The sequence below is a fragment of the Lycorma delicatula genome, chromosome 1, assembly GCF_047948215.1.
Source record: "Lycorma delicatula isolate Av1 chromosome 1, ASM4794821v1, whole genome shotgun sequence".
NCBI classification, from domain to species: Eukaryota; Metazoa; Arthropoda; class Insecta; order Hemiptera; family Fulgoridae; genus Lycorma; species Lycorma delicatula.
The window spans coordinates 147,749,711-147,769,801 of record NC_134455.1 but is presented as its reverse complement, the minus strand read 5'-3'; the positions used below and the strand labels follow the sequence as shown (position 1 = coordinate 147,769,801).

Here is a 20,091-nt window from a genome sequence, read left to right as displayed (position 1 = left end):
GGATCTTTCAATAACAATCTCGACAATTTCTTTAAACCAGTGCATAAAATTACAACCATTCATTTCATCATGACACTATCGGGAAGATCTGGATTCAAATACCCATTAATCATTGTTCAAAAACGTATTTTCAATTCCTACGTGCGTTACTATTAATCCTTTACCTTATCCATCTAGGATTTTCTAAAAAGCGTCTTTTCCTCTCTTTATTTCTTTATCCATCATACCTTTTCCTGTCCCATATAAACCCAAGTTTCATCTAGATAATAAATTGTCACCCTCTTCATGAAATTGCTTAATTTCTCTTAAATATTCCCTAGCCATGAAATAATACCTTTGCGTTCAATAATTAAAGAATTATATTTTTTTGGACATGAAACAAAAATTCATTGATTTTAAAACACAATGTAATGTAGTTCTAGAAAAATTTGGCAGTTTAGAATGTATTCACAGCATTTAATATTCTGTTTAAGTTAGGATGCTTGTTATTGAAATAAAACAAATGAACCTTTTTTCTGATAGCGGTTTTAGTAAAATTGTCCTACTATTCAGTTGTTTTCATACACTTTCAAATCTTTTTTGGGCTGGACATGATTACCAACAATTTTGTGTTTCTTATATTAAAAACTGTTCTTTTGTTAATGCCTGTCGCACTACTTGCTTTTTGAGCAATGTCTACGACTGCAGTTTCAGGGTTATCTTGTTTTAAAGTTATATATATGTTGCTGATTGTTTTTATTCGAAGTTACTTGTTTCACAACAGAATCACTGTGTTAAAACCAGATTGGTACAAAAACACAGGGTAAATTAAAATTAATGAAAATAATACTAAATAAAACTGTATCATATGAAGTAACACAATAACAAAAACTGAAACACTTTCTCTAAACTAAATAATAGTGTGAAGCAATACAAATGATGTTATTGCTATTAAACATTAACAACAAAGACGAAACAAAATTTTGAAATGCTTATCATCGGCATGCCATGGTGTCAGACAAGTTATGGCTTATAGTTACATTATTATACTCATAAAGCAATAATTGTACTTGGATGTGGGAATGACAAAATGTTTAAGGGTAAACTACGGAGATATAACTCATACAAGCTGAATTCATATTTGTATCTGCTGCACCATTTTACGATACAAGGATTAGGAATACAGTTCTGGGATGTTTTATTTTTGCATGTATTCCTTTTGACCTCACGTCAAAAATCATGTAGTCCTTCATTTAAGTTTTAAGAAGTCTAGCATTGCTTCACTTTTTTTTGAAGCAGAAATTTACTTTTTGAGGCAAAAATTATGGCAAAATCACAACTATACATGTGTGTAATCAGGCCTAATTTTAATTAAATATCACTTAGAAATCCACATATTCATTCAGACCCACACTTCTTTATGCCTCGTTTAATTGTCAATGTTAGAATTGCTTTTGTTAAAACTTTGAACCTATCTATCTCTAAAGACATCTAATATCTGAAGTTGAAAAGGTACAATAGATTGTTAAGGTGAGTTAAAAAAATATTTTCATTCTAAATTACTTACTTATAGCATATTTTTTCATAATCTGATATTTAAGATTTTATAACTATCAGTATATGGCATGTAACTACTCTTGATGGTACATAAGTCTTAACTTTCTTAGTCATAAATAGTAAACATAAAAATATTGCATAAAATTAAATTTTATGTAATATAAAATATCACATATGTTATATCTATTGCTGAATACAAAAATAGATATGCATGAATTAGATCTGTTATTAAAAAAGTTGTTTAACAATACACCCCAGATGAAAGCGGATGCTGGTTTGATTTTATAGAAAGGCTTCATGTTTGCACAAGGAATTTCTTCTACAATCTTTAAATAATATGTTTAAGAGGGGGAGAGTTATACTGGCATTCTTACATTTGATAATTTTTCACTTCACAATAGGAGGGGATGTCTTTTATTGAATCGATGGCTAAACTTTTTTCCGGGATACTGAACAATAAGTTGCAATTATGAGTGGATTATACCGGAGTAATGGATTGATCCATATAAACTATGACCATTTTTAAATTATTTTAAATCCCTAAAACTTGACATGTCTTATATGTGGTACTTTATTTTTAGTCATCAGGTTACTGTTGTAAAACTTACTGTTATGTATGTAGAACTGTTATTACTGAACTTCATTAGAAAGGAAGTCATGTTACAAAAAATTTCTTGCGTCACTCTTCATCAGAACTCACAAAGACTCTTCAACTCTTCAAATACGAATGATTTTTCAAAACATTATTTAGTGAATAGATTTTTTCTGTGTGGTAATATTGTCATACTATTTTAAATTTTATTACTCATGAACTAAAAACATAGTGTTGATGATTGATAAATTATGAGTACCAGTGTAGAAAATCAAGGGCCCAGGAAAGGAAACAGTAATAAAGGTTAATGTTATAGTTATGATCCAAATTTAGTGTTTTTTGTTCTGTTCAAAAAAAAATTTAATGCTGTAGAAGCTAATGTCCAAAAAGTTAAAAAATGCAGATCCTCAGGAACATCATTTTGCAAAGCCAAAGTAGGAAAATTTAAAGAGCTGATAATTAAGACAATGAAGCAGTTATGAATTGAAATATATTGGAAATGAAGATCAGATGTTCATTTATTTTTTGATATGGGACCAAAATTATAGTAAAAAATAAATGAAATGGAAAAAGTTCAGTTGTTCTTTGATCTACAGGAAATAAGACATTGCCATCATTTTCTGTATGAGCTGATGGCTTAAAATTACCATCATTGTTATATTAAAATGTTAAGACTATGTCTCAGAAAAAAATTTATTCTGAAGTTTGGATTATGTATATAATAAAAGTGATTGATGAAGATTCGGTGTTACAACTGGTTGAAAAAGTCAACAGTACAGTTAGTGGATTTAAGTGGGGAGTTCTGGAAGTTCCACTATATTGAAGGAAATTTATCATTCCCAAAGTTTTCAAAATTATGTCTCAAGATAATAATTATAACTTCATGAACTCTACATTCAAATACTCCTGCCAATGATCTAGTAACACAACTGTTTACTACATAAAAATAGTCTAATTCTTAAAAATATGAATAATGTTTATTATCCATAGGAAGGATTTAGTTTTAAAACTATACTTTTTTGATGGTATTGGTTTTACTTCCAGCAATATGCAAACAATAAAAAGGACAAATTATGAAGTAAAAATTTGTGAGTATGACGACACAGACATCACAAAAAATTGGAATAGATGTACCAGTACGTGCCAATAGAATTGATAAAAACTAGTCATATACAGATGCATCAAAAGTTGCCTTACAGTTATTATTTCCTCACAGCTATTTCCTCAAATGTCAGTTTTTATTCTTTTTCTTTTTTTAATTTTTATCAGATAATTATCAGCAATGGCAAACAGTGTAAATCAAGAGCAAAGAAAGTGGATACTAAAGCAGTACTGGAATTGTGAAAATGCAGAGCAGGTATGCACAGCATGGTAAGGAGTTTTAAACAGTCCCCCACCTTTATCCCAGGCAATTTATCACAAGAAAAAATAGGTTCAGTGGTTTAATTTATCAAAATCTGGCCTTCCTAAGACTTCTATGTCTGAATAAAATCAAATGAGAGTAGTTCTAACATTTGTGAACAGTTCAAAGTCTACATGATGTGCTTTTATTGAATTATCCATACCAAGAATGTCCTGTGACACCTAATGCATAAACCTAAGATTGCATAACCTAGATTAAAACCATATTGCCCACAACTAGTGAGTGCACGGTCTTTTGGAGGACAACCCTGATCACAAATTGAATTTCTGTGATCTGATGTGTGACCAAATTGATTTGGAGCCAGACCTTCTAGATAAGATCACCTGTCAGATGAGGCTTGCTTCAAATTGTCAGGTTGATACAAACAGCATAACTGTGTGTAATGGGCTGGTGACATTCCTCATATTACCATCACTTCTCAACCAAACCAGCCTGGATCACAGTGAGGCGTGCATTGTCCAGTGAAGGTGTTATCAGACCAGTTTTCTTTGATGGAACTGTGGATGGGGCGAATTACTCAGAAATACTTCGTGACGTGGTAGTACCACAACTCAGAACCAAGTTAATTTCACCGAACTGCTCTTTTGGCAAGGTGAAGGACCTTCCCATTACACTCAACCAAATCTTTTCATAATAGTGGTTCTGAAGAAGGGGCAGTATATAGTGCCCGCTTTGTTTACCTGACCTAACACAAATGGATTTCTCTTTTTGAGGGTGTTATAAAGAACAAGGTTTATGAGAGAAAGCTCCATACATGGGTGAATGAGTACATCTCAGAAGCATTTATTGAAACTGATGCAGATAAGGTTTTTATCGTTCTGTCTATCATAGTGTTATGGAAAGGTTTGAAGCGTGTTACAATATTGAAGGAGAGCAATTTGAGCACTTACGAGATTAAACTTTGTTAAAAAAGTTAACTGAAGTGTTAAATAAATGTGCATAAATAGACTGGAGAAATACGATTATAACTAATAAATATAAATGTACTGCACACTGCATACCATGTAAGGCACCCAGTATTATTAGGTACTGAGAATGCAATTTATATGGGCAAGTTTTTTATTATGAGCAAACTGATAAAATTTAAGTAATAGTGACACCAGGTAAGAACTATTAAGACAATTCACTGGAATCTGTAAATAAAAAAAGGAGAAGTTATTAATAAATTTATCAAAGACAGAATGTGTATTTTCGATTGGCATCAATAGAGAAGTATTATAATTAATTATGTTGTTCAAGAATGATGGAACTTTGCAGGGATAAGAAGTTCAGAGTTCAAAAGCCAACAGCCATTTCGCATTAAAATAAATGTATGGACAATATTGATAAAGAGTGACTAACTTCTTGTGTACTGTCCTTGTGAGAGGAGAGCTGTTCTCGCTAAATTATATCTATGTAATTTTCAATTCATGAATGTTAATGTAATTTTATATACTATACTAATATGAAAATAACAAATATTTCTGTACTACAACAGCTCCTAAATAAGTACTTTAGAAACAATTCTGTTACAATAAACTTCTTTTTATAGAACTGAATTTACACCGACAATATATTCAATACATATAAGTCACAGACAGTAAAGTATGCAGCAACTAACACTATATTTGTAATAATAGTTCAACCAAAATGTTACTGGCTCATTTTATATTTACATTTATTTTTTAACAATAATTAATATTATTCTGTCTTACACAATTAATAAACAGTAAAAGTTAATAAAACAGATTGTTAAGAATGCATCTGGGAATGAGTTATTTATGTACTGAGAAATTGCAAGATGCTGGCAACTACGAAAATATTTCCTCATTACATGTATTCATGAGCAATTGGATACTACTACACAAAACAAGAAAGAATTCTGGCTGAAATCCAAGGTCTTTTTTTAAAATAAAAAATTAATTCTTAAATTAAAATTTAAGCCAATTATACTTACAAAATGCTTTACATTTATCTAGAAAAATCTTGTTTTTAGGATGTTTATACACCATTATAGGTATATTCACCATTAAGGCCTATACACTACATATAGCCCAGTGTTCCAAAAGCTTGCTCTTGCCAATTTGGTAGTTCAATTCATTATCCTACTCCTTAAATAACCATGGCAATAACTTCATTACTGGTTGAAGATCTCTTCCCTCTAAGCTATTTTTTTGGGTTAGGAAATATGTTAACAGTCGCTGGGAGCCAGATCAGTAAATATGGAGGGTGTTGGAACAATTCAAATGGTAATTCATTGACTTTTGCCACTCCAATGACTGAATTGTGAGTTGGAGCATTATCTTGATGGAAAAGTGCATTTTTTCCAATTGTGGTAATTTTTCCTTAATTTCATTGCTAAGATGCTGCAATAGGGTCGCATAATATTTGCCATTTATTGAAATTTTTTAAGATAATCAATGAAAATTATTCCACATATACCCAGAAAAATATCTGCCAAAACTTTTTCACATGAAAAGTCGTTTTTGCTTTTTTGGAGCAGGTTGACCTTTTAACCCATTGTTCTGACTGCTGTTTTGTCTTGGCAGTGTAATGATGAACCCAAGTCTCATCAACCATCATAAATTGATGTAAAGATTTCTCTGGATTGCGCCAAACGAGCCTTAGACAATTGTTTGAAATATTTTTTCAGCACTGTTTTTGGCCAGGCATGAGCAAATACCCATCTAGTGCACAGCTCATTTGTGCAAAATATTATGATGCATTCTGTTGACATGCCAACAGACTCTGCTAACTTGTTTACTATCATTTGTTGATTTGCCTCGATTTTATGTATGAAATCAATTTTATGCACATTTTTTATAATTTTTGGCATAGTCACTTCAGAAGGACATCCACTATGTGGTTCATTGCTAGTGCATGTTCGACCATTTTAAACTCCATGACCCAGAATTTAACTGTAATATTTGATGGAGAAGCCTCCCAATGTTGAATCAAGCTCTTCTTTAACTTTGTTTGCACTTAAGCCTTTCAGTAAAAAGTATTTAATTACTGCGCGAATTTCCAGTTTTCCATTTTCCAAATAAAACACCCTATTTCTCCACTTTGACGACAGACTGTAAATACTGTACTAAGTGATGCAGTGACTTGAAACTCTCACAGTAAAAAGAATGGAATCATGCAACGCCAACTGAAAAATTAAGCATACTGCCATTTTGTTGTGAGGCCTGAAACTCTTCACTCCATCCTTATAATATATTGTAGATAAATTTTTATTCTTGGGCAAGAGATGTTCTGATCTGTACAAAAGTCAGTTGAAAACAACAATGTCACCAGCTATTTAAACCTAGACAGCCCTGGAAAAGAAAGGCACTAGCAAATTAGGTCAGTAAAGGCAGGTAGACTTTGTTTTGGTTCTTAGATTTAAAGGTAGTGTTAGTATGGCTATGACACAGTTCAAAGTTAAATGAAACAACTCTATTTTTCACTGGTTACATTTATATTAAAAAATATAAAGTAGTTAAATTATTTATGAGGTAACAAAGAAAATTAATTATATTTGACCAGAAATTTCTGTTTTCCCCCCTCTTTTTTATATACTTAATATTATTAATGTATTAATAAATAATTTAACTATTTTTTTTTTTTTTAAATAAGTTATAATTTGGGATAAACAAGAGTTGTTGGTAAAACAAAAAACATTCCCCAAGGAAAGCATACAAGATACATGCTAGTTATAAACAGGCTGAACAACTGAGTGTCTGGTAGCAAAGTTTTTAAAAAAGACAATTTTATTAACCTTGTATTCTCTGTAACAAATTTCAGTTAAGAAGTATCAAGATGATATAGTCTTCAACTTACAGGTGGAAAATATATTACTAGATAGGGAGCAAACTTTCACAAAACAGATAGCAAGGTAAATTCAGTTTTTTAATATTTTTATTTTTACACGTATTGAGCAGTTAGGTTTCTGTTACACATATAGTAAATGTTCTTCTTTTTTTTATTTTATTCATTGTATTAATTGTTTGCAAAATTACTATGAAGTTTTAAATAACATTTATAATTTTTGACAATGAATGAAAATTAAAATAGCAATCTTATATTCAATAAATTTATTTATTTGTATAATTTGTCTCAATAGATGAGTTCTTATTTATTACCTCTTTTTGGCAAATCGTCTAATAATATTTATACACTTTATTTCTTTTTTATACAACCAATGGGACTTTTCTCTGGAAGACCCTCCCATATCTAACTACATGAAAAAAAATAAATAAAACTTGTCTTTTTAAAACCATATTAATAAACTTGGAGTACAAATGCGCCAACTCAAGGCTAATAGCACGGACAAAGAAATGTTCATAAGAAATGTGCTCGTATGTCAGCTATACTTATCTTGGAGTTGAGTTGTATACTACTGTTAGAGATGCTACTGTTTCCTACAATATCTGCATCTATATCACACTTTTCATCTTTCAGCACCATCTGCTGTATTATAACACCACCAACAACATTATTAGATTGTGACTGCTGCTGCATTATATGACGCCGACGATGCCTTCGCATATCACCAACTTGAGTAAAACGCTGCTCACAAATATCACAAGCAAATGGTCTTTCTCCAGTATGAACTCGCATATGAGTTGTGACAAAAGATTTACGAGAAAACTTCTTGCCACATACATTACATGAATGTCGTCGAATTCCAGTATGTTTGGCATGATGTTGACTCAAATTTGCTTTTGATCTGTAATGAAAGCAATAAATTTTGAAATAGTTTAGCAAAATAATTATTAATAAAAGTTCTATTCAAGTAACAATTTAAGGTTTGGCTAAAAAAAGATTGCAACAAAAGCCCAAAACAAATCCGTTGCTAAATGAAATAATCTGTCAGGATACTAAATAAGTAAGCAACATCAATGTTAATCATGAAACAAATTGACCAAATACTGTTATTACATCTGTTGAAAACTTTCCCAGTCCATGCTCCCCAATCACAGCAGTAAATATTTCACCAGGTCCACGTACTTTTCCTCAAAGTAATGAAAGTCTAGAGACTATAACAATGAGGTACAGATACCTCAAATACTGTGGAAAAGCTGCAGATGTCCAATAAAAATATGACTGAAAGAAGCAAAGATAGCTTCCCCTTTTTAAGTATTCGTACATTTATATCAATGCAAGCTGAATAACTTGGGGAGTTGATTCAGACAGCAATCAAGTACCCGGTACCATGGTCAGGTTAACAGTAAGATCACAATCTATCAAATTTGTTTAAATCTCTTTGTTATTTCTCATAATTTTTCTGCATGTAAGAGGTCTGTTACATGCCAACAGAGATATTTAGTGATGTGCGGTTGGCAGCATTGTGGTCTGCATAACCAACTCTGCAACCACATGTTCTTTGATTGTTGACATCTCGTTTAGTTTTCATGTTATTGGTATTCAAGTGCAGTATATTTAAGTGTTAGTAGTGATTTTTATAACGTACAATTTTTGAGAGCAACGATACAACATAAAGTTTTGCATGAAACTGGGGAAAACTTTCATAGAAATGTTTCAACTTTTGAAATAAGCTTATGGAGATGATGCTCTGGGTCGTACACAATCTTATGTATGGTTTTCACAACTTAAAAGTGGTCGTCAGTCAATTGAAGATGACCCTCAATAAAGAAGGCCTTTGATTTCAACTGTGATATCCATATTCAGAAAATCAACGATCTGATGCTTATAAATTGGTGATTGACTGTCAGAGAACTTATAGAAGAGGTTACATCTCAACTGGATCATTTCATGACATTATGACTGAAAAACTGAACATGCATCAAGTTGCAGCAAAGTTTGTTCCTCGTCTGATGACCGAACAGCAGACAGAATGCTGACTGGACATTTGTTGGAAACTTCTTGAACAATCCAATGACAATGAAACATTCATGCAAAGAATCATAATGGGAGATGAAAGCTGGGTTTATGGCTACGACATTGAGACAAAAGTTCAATCATAAAAAAATCACACATTACAAAAATCGCTTTAACACTTAAATATGCTGCACTCAAATAACAATCACATGAAAACTAAACAAAATATCAATAATCGAAGAACATGTGGTTACAAAGGAGGTTATGTGGAACATATTGGTGCCAACCATATGTCACTAAATATCTCTGTTAGCATGTAATTAAAAATGTTCGGTTATTCTCAGAACAGACCTCGTATAAATTGACAGATTATTTACAGTAGAGCTTCTATTGACCCATCTCTTTATACTGAAATGAGTTACATATTTTTTCTATTTAAAATTTTTTGATATAAGTCTACAACCAAGAAAGGCCATATTACTATTAGACGATATCATTTCTAAGCAGTAACACCTCATTTCTCTAAAGCAGTAATATCATTATGATATTAGTAATTCTGAATTGTATATATATATATATATATAAATATATATATATATATATATATATATATGCATAACTTCTTTTAAAAATTGTACATTATATGCAATAAATAATTTGTTAATTTTCCTGAAATGATGTAAACCACATTAGAATAATGTAATTACATTAATGCAGAATCAGAAAGAAAATCTAACACATTGATACAAAAATTATTTTTCAAGTACGTGATAAAAGAATTTATTTAATATGTGACAAGTGCAACAATGGTTTCTTTTTTTTTACTGTTACATTTACCCATGATATTTCATCTTATTAAACTACAGTAGAAATTGCTTATAACAAGGTCATTTGTAATGAGAATCCGATTATAAGGAGCAAAATAAAAAAAAATTGGTTAGTTTCCTACATTATTAATCTATTTTGTTTTCTGTATTATTAATGTATAGTAAAGTTTGTTTTAAAAAGCTAATAACAAAGTTAAAAGTCTGTTATAATGAGCATATTATTTTCTTTTGAAGAATAAATTTGTTTCCTGAGTAATTAAAAACGTGAATCGTTTTAAAATACAGATACAGAAATGAAATGTTTTGTCATTAGTACTGCACAGTACATTTGAATATTGGATGTTATAATGAAGTTCAATTAGATGAAGGAGGCAATGATTTCTTTACAGTATGTGAAACAACCCAGATGCAATAGTAAGCAATGTATAGTTTTGTTCTGGCTATTTCTGGATTTTGGGTAATTTCATTCCTCCACTATTATGAAGTTTATACACGTAGTATGGCAATGGGAAGGGCAAAAGAAAAATTCTTTCCGTTTATGACAAATTAAAAATTACTAAGGAATTAGAAAACAGGCAATCTAATTCTGACTTATACAAAAACTATGGACTTTCTGCTTCCAGTGCTTCTGTGATTTGGAAGAACCATAATAAGTTAAGGGTAGCTTTTGAAATCTCAAGTAAGGAAGCTAAAAACTATGTGAAAATGATTTGGATGAAGCTCTTATTACATGGTTCAAAGTGAACAGGAGTGAAAATGTTCTCATAAATACTCATTTTGAAAATTCAGGCAGAAAAATTTGCTGACCAGCTAGGATATGAAGGGTCTATTTATAGCAATGGTTGGCTGAACTGATTTAAAAACAGATATCAAATGGGTTTTGCAAAAGTTATTACTGAAGAAGGCAGTGTAGATAATTCTGACATATTTAATGCAGATAAAATGGCCATATTTTATACATTAATTCTGGCAAAACATTTAAGGAGAAAAATGTATTGGCAGAATGCATTTAGAAGTAAGGCTTACTGTTCTTCTGTGTTTGAATATGACTGGAAATGAAAAAAGAAAACTGTTTGGTCATTGGAAAAGCAAGGAACCCCTGTTGTTTTACAAACACCAAAAACTTCTTGTAGTTAGCTAATACAAAGGTGTGGATGACTTCTAAAATCTTTGAAGCTGAAATTTGTAATTGTCAATTTGTTAATTGACAACTGTTGAGAAATCCCATTGGTAAACCTCATAACATAAAAATTGTATTTTGCCTTCTAACATATTACTGCAAAGCTGCAATTGATGGATCAAGGTGTTATCCATTCTTTTAAAGCTTACTTCAGATGTTTACTGGTATTACAATTACTTGATGCATAAAAGAAAAAAGAATTTAATTCAGATGCTTTGGATACCATCAGAGAATGGGATAATGTATCTTCAACTACAATTCAAAATTGTTTCAAAAAATCTGGTCTTCCTACAGCTGCAACTAAAGAAGATTATGAGCCAGAAGAGGAACCACAACTCTTCAAGGGGATTTGGACCATTGATTCCAAAAATGTGTTTAACAAATGTAATATGGATGATTATGTGCATGCTGATGACGATAGATTAATTACTGAAATTCCAGCAGATGAAGAAATAATTAATGCAGTGAAACACAGGCAAATCAGCGAAAATGAAGATGAGATGATGAATGAGAATCCAGTCATTTCTTTCTGTCCGTGCAGCTCAAGACAATTTAGAATTGCTTAACAAATTTTGTAAAACTGTCAGCAATGAGTTTATAAAATGATTAAATTGACAGTTTTAGGTATAGAAATAAAATGTAAGCAGCAAATCTATACAATTTTTTAAAAATTAGGTTAAGATTTAACATTTTACTGATGTAAGACTATACTATTGCGTGTAGCAATCATAATTTTTAAGTGTATTTAAGTACAGTATTAAAGTGTAAGATACAGTGTTTTATTTTGAAAATAACCTCTTCACCAAATTTAAGTAAGTTATGTGCTTACAATTTTATACAATATGATTTTAATTTTTTGTTTTTAAGTACAAGTAAATTTCTTATAAAAATCTTGTTTTCTTTAATGTTGAGTATCAATTATTTACTTTGTTTAGAGGAGAAAATTTTTTTCTGGTATGAATAGACTCAATTGTTTATAACGAGCATATGGCTTATAAGAAGCACAAACTGTTAAGTCCCTTGAATCTAATTATAAATGTCTTTCATTGTTTAAACAAAACAAATGAAAATTTGTCATGGTAAAATTTTAACTAAATGATTTGTTTCATTTTCTTTTGTACAGCAAAGAATTTCCATTATTTAATACATGTAACTGATGTGTCAGTATATACACAGGTATTTGATTGCACATGACAATGTAGTAACCAAAACACCTACAATATCAACTGTTTAAAATATAGTAAAGATAAATGCAGTATGTTATTCATTTTAGTTTGTAAATGACATACCACTGTTCATAGCTGATGCACCATAGAGAATGGTAAAGATGAAAGTGTCTGAATTGAACATGGTAATAGTGAGAATACAACAGAAGTGCATAATATAAAAACAAAATTACCCAGCATATCAGATAGTAAGAACATTTTTTTACAGAAAAAATAATTCATCATTTTTAAAACTACATTTTGGTTGAAGGTGGAGTTTGTGAACAATGAAATAAACATATAGATAATAGGGAATAAATTACATTAGTAATGTTAACCAAGTTAATTAATTTGCTTTTTTAATGATAAATTTATTAATAGATTAATAATTAATTTTTTCATATTTTTCACAAAACAAATTTTTTTTATTGACAATGTGGAATAAACTATTTTTACAATATGTTAAGAAAGATCCAGAGATTTTATGTAATAAAATTATTTTTAAAATATTTTTGAATCGGTTATAATTAAATAACTAATAAAAACATTAACTACCAGAAGAACAGAATCGGGCGATGATAACATGTAGGTGTTTTTCGCCCTTAAAAAAAACCGAATGATTAAGTAAGTAATCCCTCATCATCATTATAATAACAATAAAAGCACTGAAGGTTTGGTAATTATATTTGATAAAGTACATATTAATAATTTCTGGTATACCAAAGATTTGGTAATTATGTAGCCAGTCAATGATCTTTCAGAAATAAGAATTATTTGGGAGAATACCAATTTTTCAATATTTCTGTATTTAATAAAATTTAAAGTACTGTTCTAGAATATTCAACAAGACACACAGCAGGTACAAAGTTGCCAGGCAAAATATAGATTTACCTTTTTCTTTCCTAAAGAACAAGATATATTTAATTTATACCCATATATTTAATTCCAAATAGAATGCTTTAATTTTTGCAATGACTTGAAATGAATTAAAAAACGTTTTTCTCTTGCATAATTATGTTTCAATGTTTTACAATAAACAGATAAAACACTTTTTGTATAAAAATTTAAATAAAAGTAATCAATTTTAAAACCAATGATAAACAAGTATGAACATATATAATTTGATAAAAATAGCACAACAAAATTATATGATACTTCAATGCTTAACTCAATAGATTTAATATAAAGTCTTTTAATTTGATAAATTAATGATAGTGAATTGATAATCTGGTACATCCAATATTCAGTTTTTACTGGTATATTGTTTCTAGAGATTCTTTTTTATAGAATATTATCAATATTTAATATGTAATAATGAAAACAGTCCTATCTGCTGGTTACAGGTTGATTTTTATATTCAACAGAATCCTGTGCATAATTAAGATTTAATCAGTCATAGCTCCATTAAATGAGGTTTACTTAAATTTTTGCCACACTTAAAATGCAAAACAGTAAGAATGTAGTCAACCAAACAACTAGCTGTGGGACATACTTCATGTCAATCCAATGATATCAAATTCAGTATGGATGATCTGTGGAAATATATTAAAAGTTTTATATGAAAACTAACAAATAATTTGAGGATTATTTCCAAAGAATAACTGGCAGAGAGAGAATATTTTAAATAAGGCAGGAAAGTAATAACTAATAAATAATATCATTTAAAATAAATCATTCAACTTAAAGAGACATTACAGAGTTTACCTTGAAAAATTATAAGCTAAGAAATGCAATTTTTTGCACCATTGTATAAGTAAAATTTTAAGCTAAAAGGGGAAAGTTTTATCACAAAACTTTATATATATTGCTTTCAATAAATTTAGTCACCTAAGATAAAAAAGGAAGACATTTATTTAAATGAAATGACTTTTGTAAATACAGAAATACAGGATGATTCACAAAAAATGTAACAAACTTTCAGAATGTGTACTACTAGTGAAAATAAAGAAAAAAATTCATTTAAACATAGGCTTGGAAATGTTTTGTTAGTTAAGTGCTAGCTGGTGAAAGATTTTGTCCAGATTTCTGCACCTTCAGTAAAATTAATTTTTAGTACCCAAATTAAGGAGTAAATTAAGAGGTTTTATGTGAAATTTGATCTGAAAAACTGAAAAAAAAGTGTTTCAGAAGTGTATTTTTAGTAGATTTTGAAGAATCTGGGGTAAAAGACAAAATATTGGAGTTATTAAAAAACACATTACTTTGTTTTTGTTGTAAAATAGCTTTGTTAAATAAGTAATAACACAAAAGTTTTTAAACAAAACTTTCAACAAAAACTAAATACAAACATAGAATTTCAAAGTTTATTAAAAACAAGACATATCAAAATGTATCACATTTGAACTAGGTATTTAACAAAACAAAATTTTTTATATTACAAAATAAAATAATTAACTACTTCAGAAAAATAATCAAACACATAATGAAACAATTTATTAGACATCCTTAAAGCTATTAAAAATTTATTTTATCCGAATTTGTCAGAAAATAATTTATTTTATAAGTTGGCAATACTAACAGCTGATTCCAGTAACTAAGTTTTTTGTATTTCATTTTAACAGCAATAAACCTTTAACTAAATGAATGGAATAGAGCAAGTGTGTCATTATCTAAATACCTAATAGAATTGTTTATTCTGAAGAAGAGACAGTTTCCAGTCATGTATGTGTACAGAATGCCATACATATGTACATATGGTATGCACCACCAATTTGTGAGCTTGTCGTGATAATTACTAAGCAATGTAAAAACCTTGATTCTTCACTTGGTAACTCCCTGTTAACAAATAAATCGCTCAACCTTTGCAAAGTAATGTAATCACTTTTTAAACCAAATAAATCTTCAATATTGTAAAATAAATTTTGAATACTACTAGTTTAAAACTTTGTACTGGTAATAAGATGATTAATACAACATTCAATGGAACATTCTTCTTAACATTTATATCTAACTAAAATGCAGCAAAACGCTTTAAAATCAAAACAAAACTTAGATGACTATGTAAACCTAATACAAAGAAGTGAACTATAAATCAATAGAACCAAATATGAAACATAAAACTGAATATGATATAAATAAATTGAGCATTCGAAGGTCATTCAAGAATTAAACAACAAATAGCTGCTGCACAGCAAAAATGGTTATTAAATAAATACAAATTTTGTCTTCTTTTCCACACAACCCCCATCAACATCTCTACACTTGTCCCATCTTTTTACGAGCATTCTTATTCCCTTGGCAAAGAATACTTTACCTTGATTTCGAAGCCAGTTTTGTACTTTACCTCTTCACTGTCTTTGAACTTGATGCCATGTAAAGTTTCTTTCATTGAACGAAACCAAAAAAAATCCAAAGGGGCAAGGTCAGGGCTGTAAGGAAGATGAGGTAGGAGCTCCCAACCTGTGCTGTATGAGGTTGAGCGTTGTCTTCGTAGAGGTACACCTTTTCTCTGCCACCCTGGACATTTCCTCTTCAATGTGGGCTTGATTTTGTTCTCAGTCATGGATGAGTAGTATTGGCTGTTGATAGTGCACTGCTCCTCCAAATTATCACAGAAAGTCAGACATGGGCACTTCAAAAGATGGTTAACATGACCTTACCAGCCAATGGTTGCATTTTTAATTTCTTACAGATAGACAATTCAGGATGTTTCCACTGAATGCTTTGACGCTTGGGCTCCAGCTCAAAATGATGTATCCAAGTTTCTTCACAGGTTAAAATTCTGCCCAAAATTGTGTCACCTTGTTACTATATGTTTTTTTAGTTCGGCGGTGCAAATGCAAAATCTTTCAGCATTGTGATGAACAGTAAGCTCTCTGGGAACCCACCTTGCACAAGTCTTATCGTAGTTCAATTTATTCTGAATGACTGAATGAGTTGTGCCAACATTTAGTTGATATTTTTCAGTAAATTGTTCTACTGTAAGTCATAAGTTTTTTGGATAAGTGAATCAATACAAGAATCTTACGCTGAGGTCGATACTGTTACTGGACACTTGGAGCAGTGCTCATTGGTCACGCTTTTGTGGTAACTTTTCCACCCATGCATAAAAACTCACATGGTTCATCCAGCTACTGCCGTATTGTTTTACACTTTCCAAAAGCAAAAACTGGATCACAGAATGCTGTTCTTCAAAGTATTTTCTTGGAATGGACATGCCATCGTAACTAAGACCTCAGAGGTTACGTTTATGTAAATATTAATCAAACAGCTGACTAACACTCTTTGCAAGGTTGCCAACTAACACTTACAAAAGTTTCAATTACCTGCATTAAGCATTTCATTCACTAAAAATGTTTGTTTAATTATTGAATGAACCTTGTATAAAGATTGTATAATTTTATAAACAGATTTTTAATAAAGAGGAAGCAGAACAGACAAAGATAAATATTTATGATTTTATAAATTATTTCAAAACATAAAAAACCATTTTTTAAAATTATAAAACACTTTTTAAAACATAGCATCATAAAAATAGTTAAAAATTATTTAATAGAGTTTATAAAAAACTTATGAATAATTAATAGAGGAATAATTAATTTAATTAATAATTAACAATTAATTTAATTGTACATCTGTTATGTTTCAGAGAATGCTAGCATTATGTTGTAAAACAGGGTTTCAAGCTCTAGAATTGCTAGTGCCATTGTAAATTGTTTATTTATATCATTTATAAGTAAGGCTATTGATGAAATTAAAACTATATAAAGTTTACCTAAAAGCGTTTCCACACCATTCACATATAAATGGTTTGATACCAGTGTGTATTCTTTCATGTATATTAAGGCTTAATTTGGTGGTTGTATGCTTTCCACAATATCTGCATATCCAATTTTGACTGTTTTTATGTAGCTTTTCTCTGTGCTGATTCAAAAGTCGCAACTTTTCAAACTGCTGACCACATTCCTTACATTCATACAACTCATCTTTTTCATGCTTTATCTTGTGCTTCACCTATTCACAAATAAGAATAAATTAAGCCTACTACTACTAAGTTCTACATGAGCCCTGTTAGGTAGTAAACTGCACCCCTTACAAACTGATGGTTCTATAACAATTGGAATATTTCAGGGAATAGCATCCCAGAACATGATGGATAAAAATGATGGTGCTTAAAAAATTCTTCAACAGAAAACAATAACTTATTGGCAGGCCGCACTACTACTTAAACTCACAAACAGTTTATAAAGTAAACTAAGATAGACCAAGATAAATCATGTTTATTACTTAATCTTTTTCCTGAAAATCATACAGTCTAGAAAGGAGAAGAAATATTACATAAAGAACAATTTTTTAATTTTGAGATTGAAAAATTAAAAGGGGAGAATATGTTTTAATATTGGTGAGATCATATTATCTGTAATTTTTCAACCTTTATATACGTATAGTAAAAAAAAAGAAAAAAAAAAAAAAAAAAACTAATTCAGTAAGAACATATCACTGAAAAAATTATAGCTGTTTATCTTTCTGTATATCTGAGCTGAAATAAATAAATGAAGTTCAGTCAAAGCTGAATTTGAAAATGTGCACATTTGCTATTAATAATAAAATATTGTAACAAGACCAGTATAATGGACCTGAGTAACGGATTCTTGCCAATTAAGATAGTAGAAAATATAATAATGGGAGGAATCCAGAAAGGCCCTTTTAGTAAAGCTAATAGGTTCCTTTAACAATTGTGCTTTGTAATACTGCCAAACGACACACCTATAAACAGATGTTATTCCATAAGAAGAATTACCGGATCGGATTAGGAATGCATGGTTAAATGTAAGGACAATGTTTCTCACACTTCTACTGGGATCTGGTCCTGCAGGTCAAAAGGATAGGAGCACAAATACTCCAGGAAAGATGAGTTGAAATGAGTTCTGCAAAAGAGTTCTAAGTGAGAAGTTATTACACTGAGTTTGAAGAGAGATAGTATCCTATCAGGAGGTCAGCAAGTCAGTGAAGGAGTAAATTTCTAGTGCGTACAAGTTCGACGTGATTAAGATGATGTCAGAAGTAATTCCAGTGTGGACAGTACATGAAAACAAGAAATGGTTTAGTGAGTTACTGTTAGACAATCAGTAAAAGAACTTTATACTTGTCTTATCTATTATACTATTGTTGGTAATACAAGACTAGTTGTATTAGCATTGTTCAGATTAGCGGTCATGCTAATGTCTTTTGTTAATGGGGCTGAATTCTGGTTTTCGGTATTTAACTACCTGTAAATAAATCCTGACGATTACTTTAAATTCTGTTTTGTATGTAATCACTATTTATTATTGAAATTTATTATTATCATTATGATTTGTGATTATTACTATGATTATGATTTGTTTATTACTGACATTTATTATTACTGTTTGCTGTTATCATTATTGTTATAATTCTGATTATTATTGTGAGTTGTTTATTATTCTTATTGTCATTGTTATTATTGATTTGTTTCATTTTATTTTTGTTCTTTAACTAATATATTGTAATTACATAAATATTTTCTTATGATCTTTTTGGTCACATGTATGAATGAATTAAATTGTAAACATTTTTGGTGGTGCCTCTCAAAAAAATCTGCACTTTATAGCATTACAAAAATTCAAAATTAAAAAAAAATAATTTTTTTATTAAAAAAAATTTGACAAACATGGAGTAGATGAAGAAAATCAAGCTCTGATTCAGTAGGTGTGAGAAAGACAAGGATAAAATTTATCTCTGTTGTGTTTTAAATTGTATATTGAAGAAGCAATGCAGCAAATGAAGGATGACTTTGAAGAAGCTATCTGAGGACAAAAAATAGATTTCAGAGACATAATTATTATTATTACAGTGAAAAATGTGAATATCACTCACAATGACAAGGCTGGTAAATGAGAAGCAGTTGCATTGCTTGACAATTATGGGAAAAATTGACAGTAAACCTAAATAATAAAAGGTTTCAATTGCTTCTGTCTGGCTTAAATTTGAAGACAAATTCATTTTATATTTCATAAATTTCAGTCTATTAAACAGAAAACTATGGAAATGAAAATTTTTTTTGTTTGGTTGCAACAAAGATATAAGGGGATTCCATTCTCACAAAAGTTTTACATTTTCGATGTATAATATCCGGCTCTTTGCCAGATAAATAATCTGTATTAATTTTTTTTTAATGATAATTTTATTATGGGCATGGGATGATTAAATAGATGGAAGATTTTTTATAGAAGGCAGGAGATTCCTTTACAAAGAATTAAAAAAAAAATCATACAAAAAAAAATATTCTTTAGAAAAAATGTTAATATTGTCAAAAACTGGCTAAATTTCAAAATGATACTCACTATTAGCAAAATCTGAAATATGCTTCCAGAAATAAGGGAGGTAAAAATTTACAATAATAGCCTGCAGTAATTCTTCACAAACACATCGGCCCATTTATTATTTTGACAAATCAAGATAAAAGAAAGTTGAAAAATATTTCTCAAAATGTATTTCCCATTTGCTATAGCAAAACTGTTTAAATGTTGATCCAATTAGCTATGAAGTGCTTTGAATAACAATGT

General features: G+C 29.9%; 1 protein-coding gene across 7 annotated transcripts in view; it reads right to left on the bottom strand.

Annotated features, from left to right (window-relative positions):
* Nucleotides 1-7,412: 7,412 nt before the first annotated feature.
* LOC142323910 (uncharacterized) overlaps nucleotides 7,413-20,091 on the bottom strand; it is a 70,492-nt gene continuing 57,813 nt past the window's right edge. For all 7 annotated transcript variants that reach the window (XM_075364264.1, XM_075364273.1, XM_075364306.1 and 4 more), the window contains exons 11-12: nucleotides 17,280-17,518; nucleotides 7,413-8,241 (exon numbers count right to left, since the gene is read on the bottom strand). In XM_075364264.1, the coding sequence (XP_075220379.1) occupies nucleotides 7,854-8,241; nucleotides 17,280-17,518 (627 nt within the window). In that variant the 3' untranslated portion in view covers nucleotides 7,413-7,853. The remainder of the gene's footprint in view (nucleotides 8,242-17,279; nucleotides 17,519-20,091) is intronic.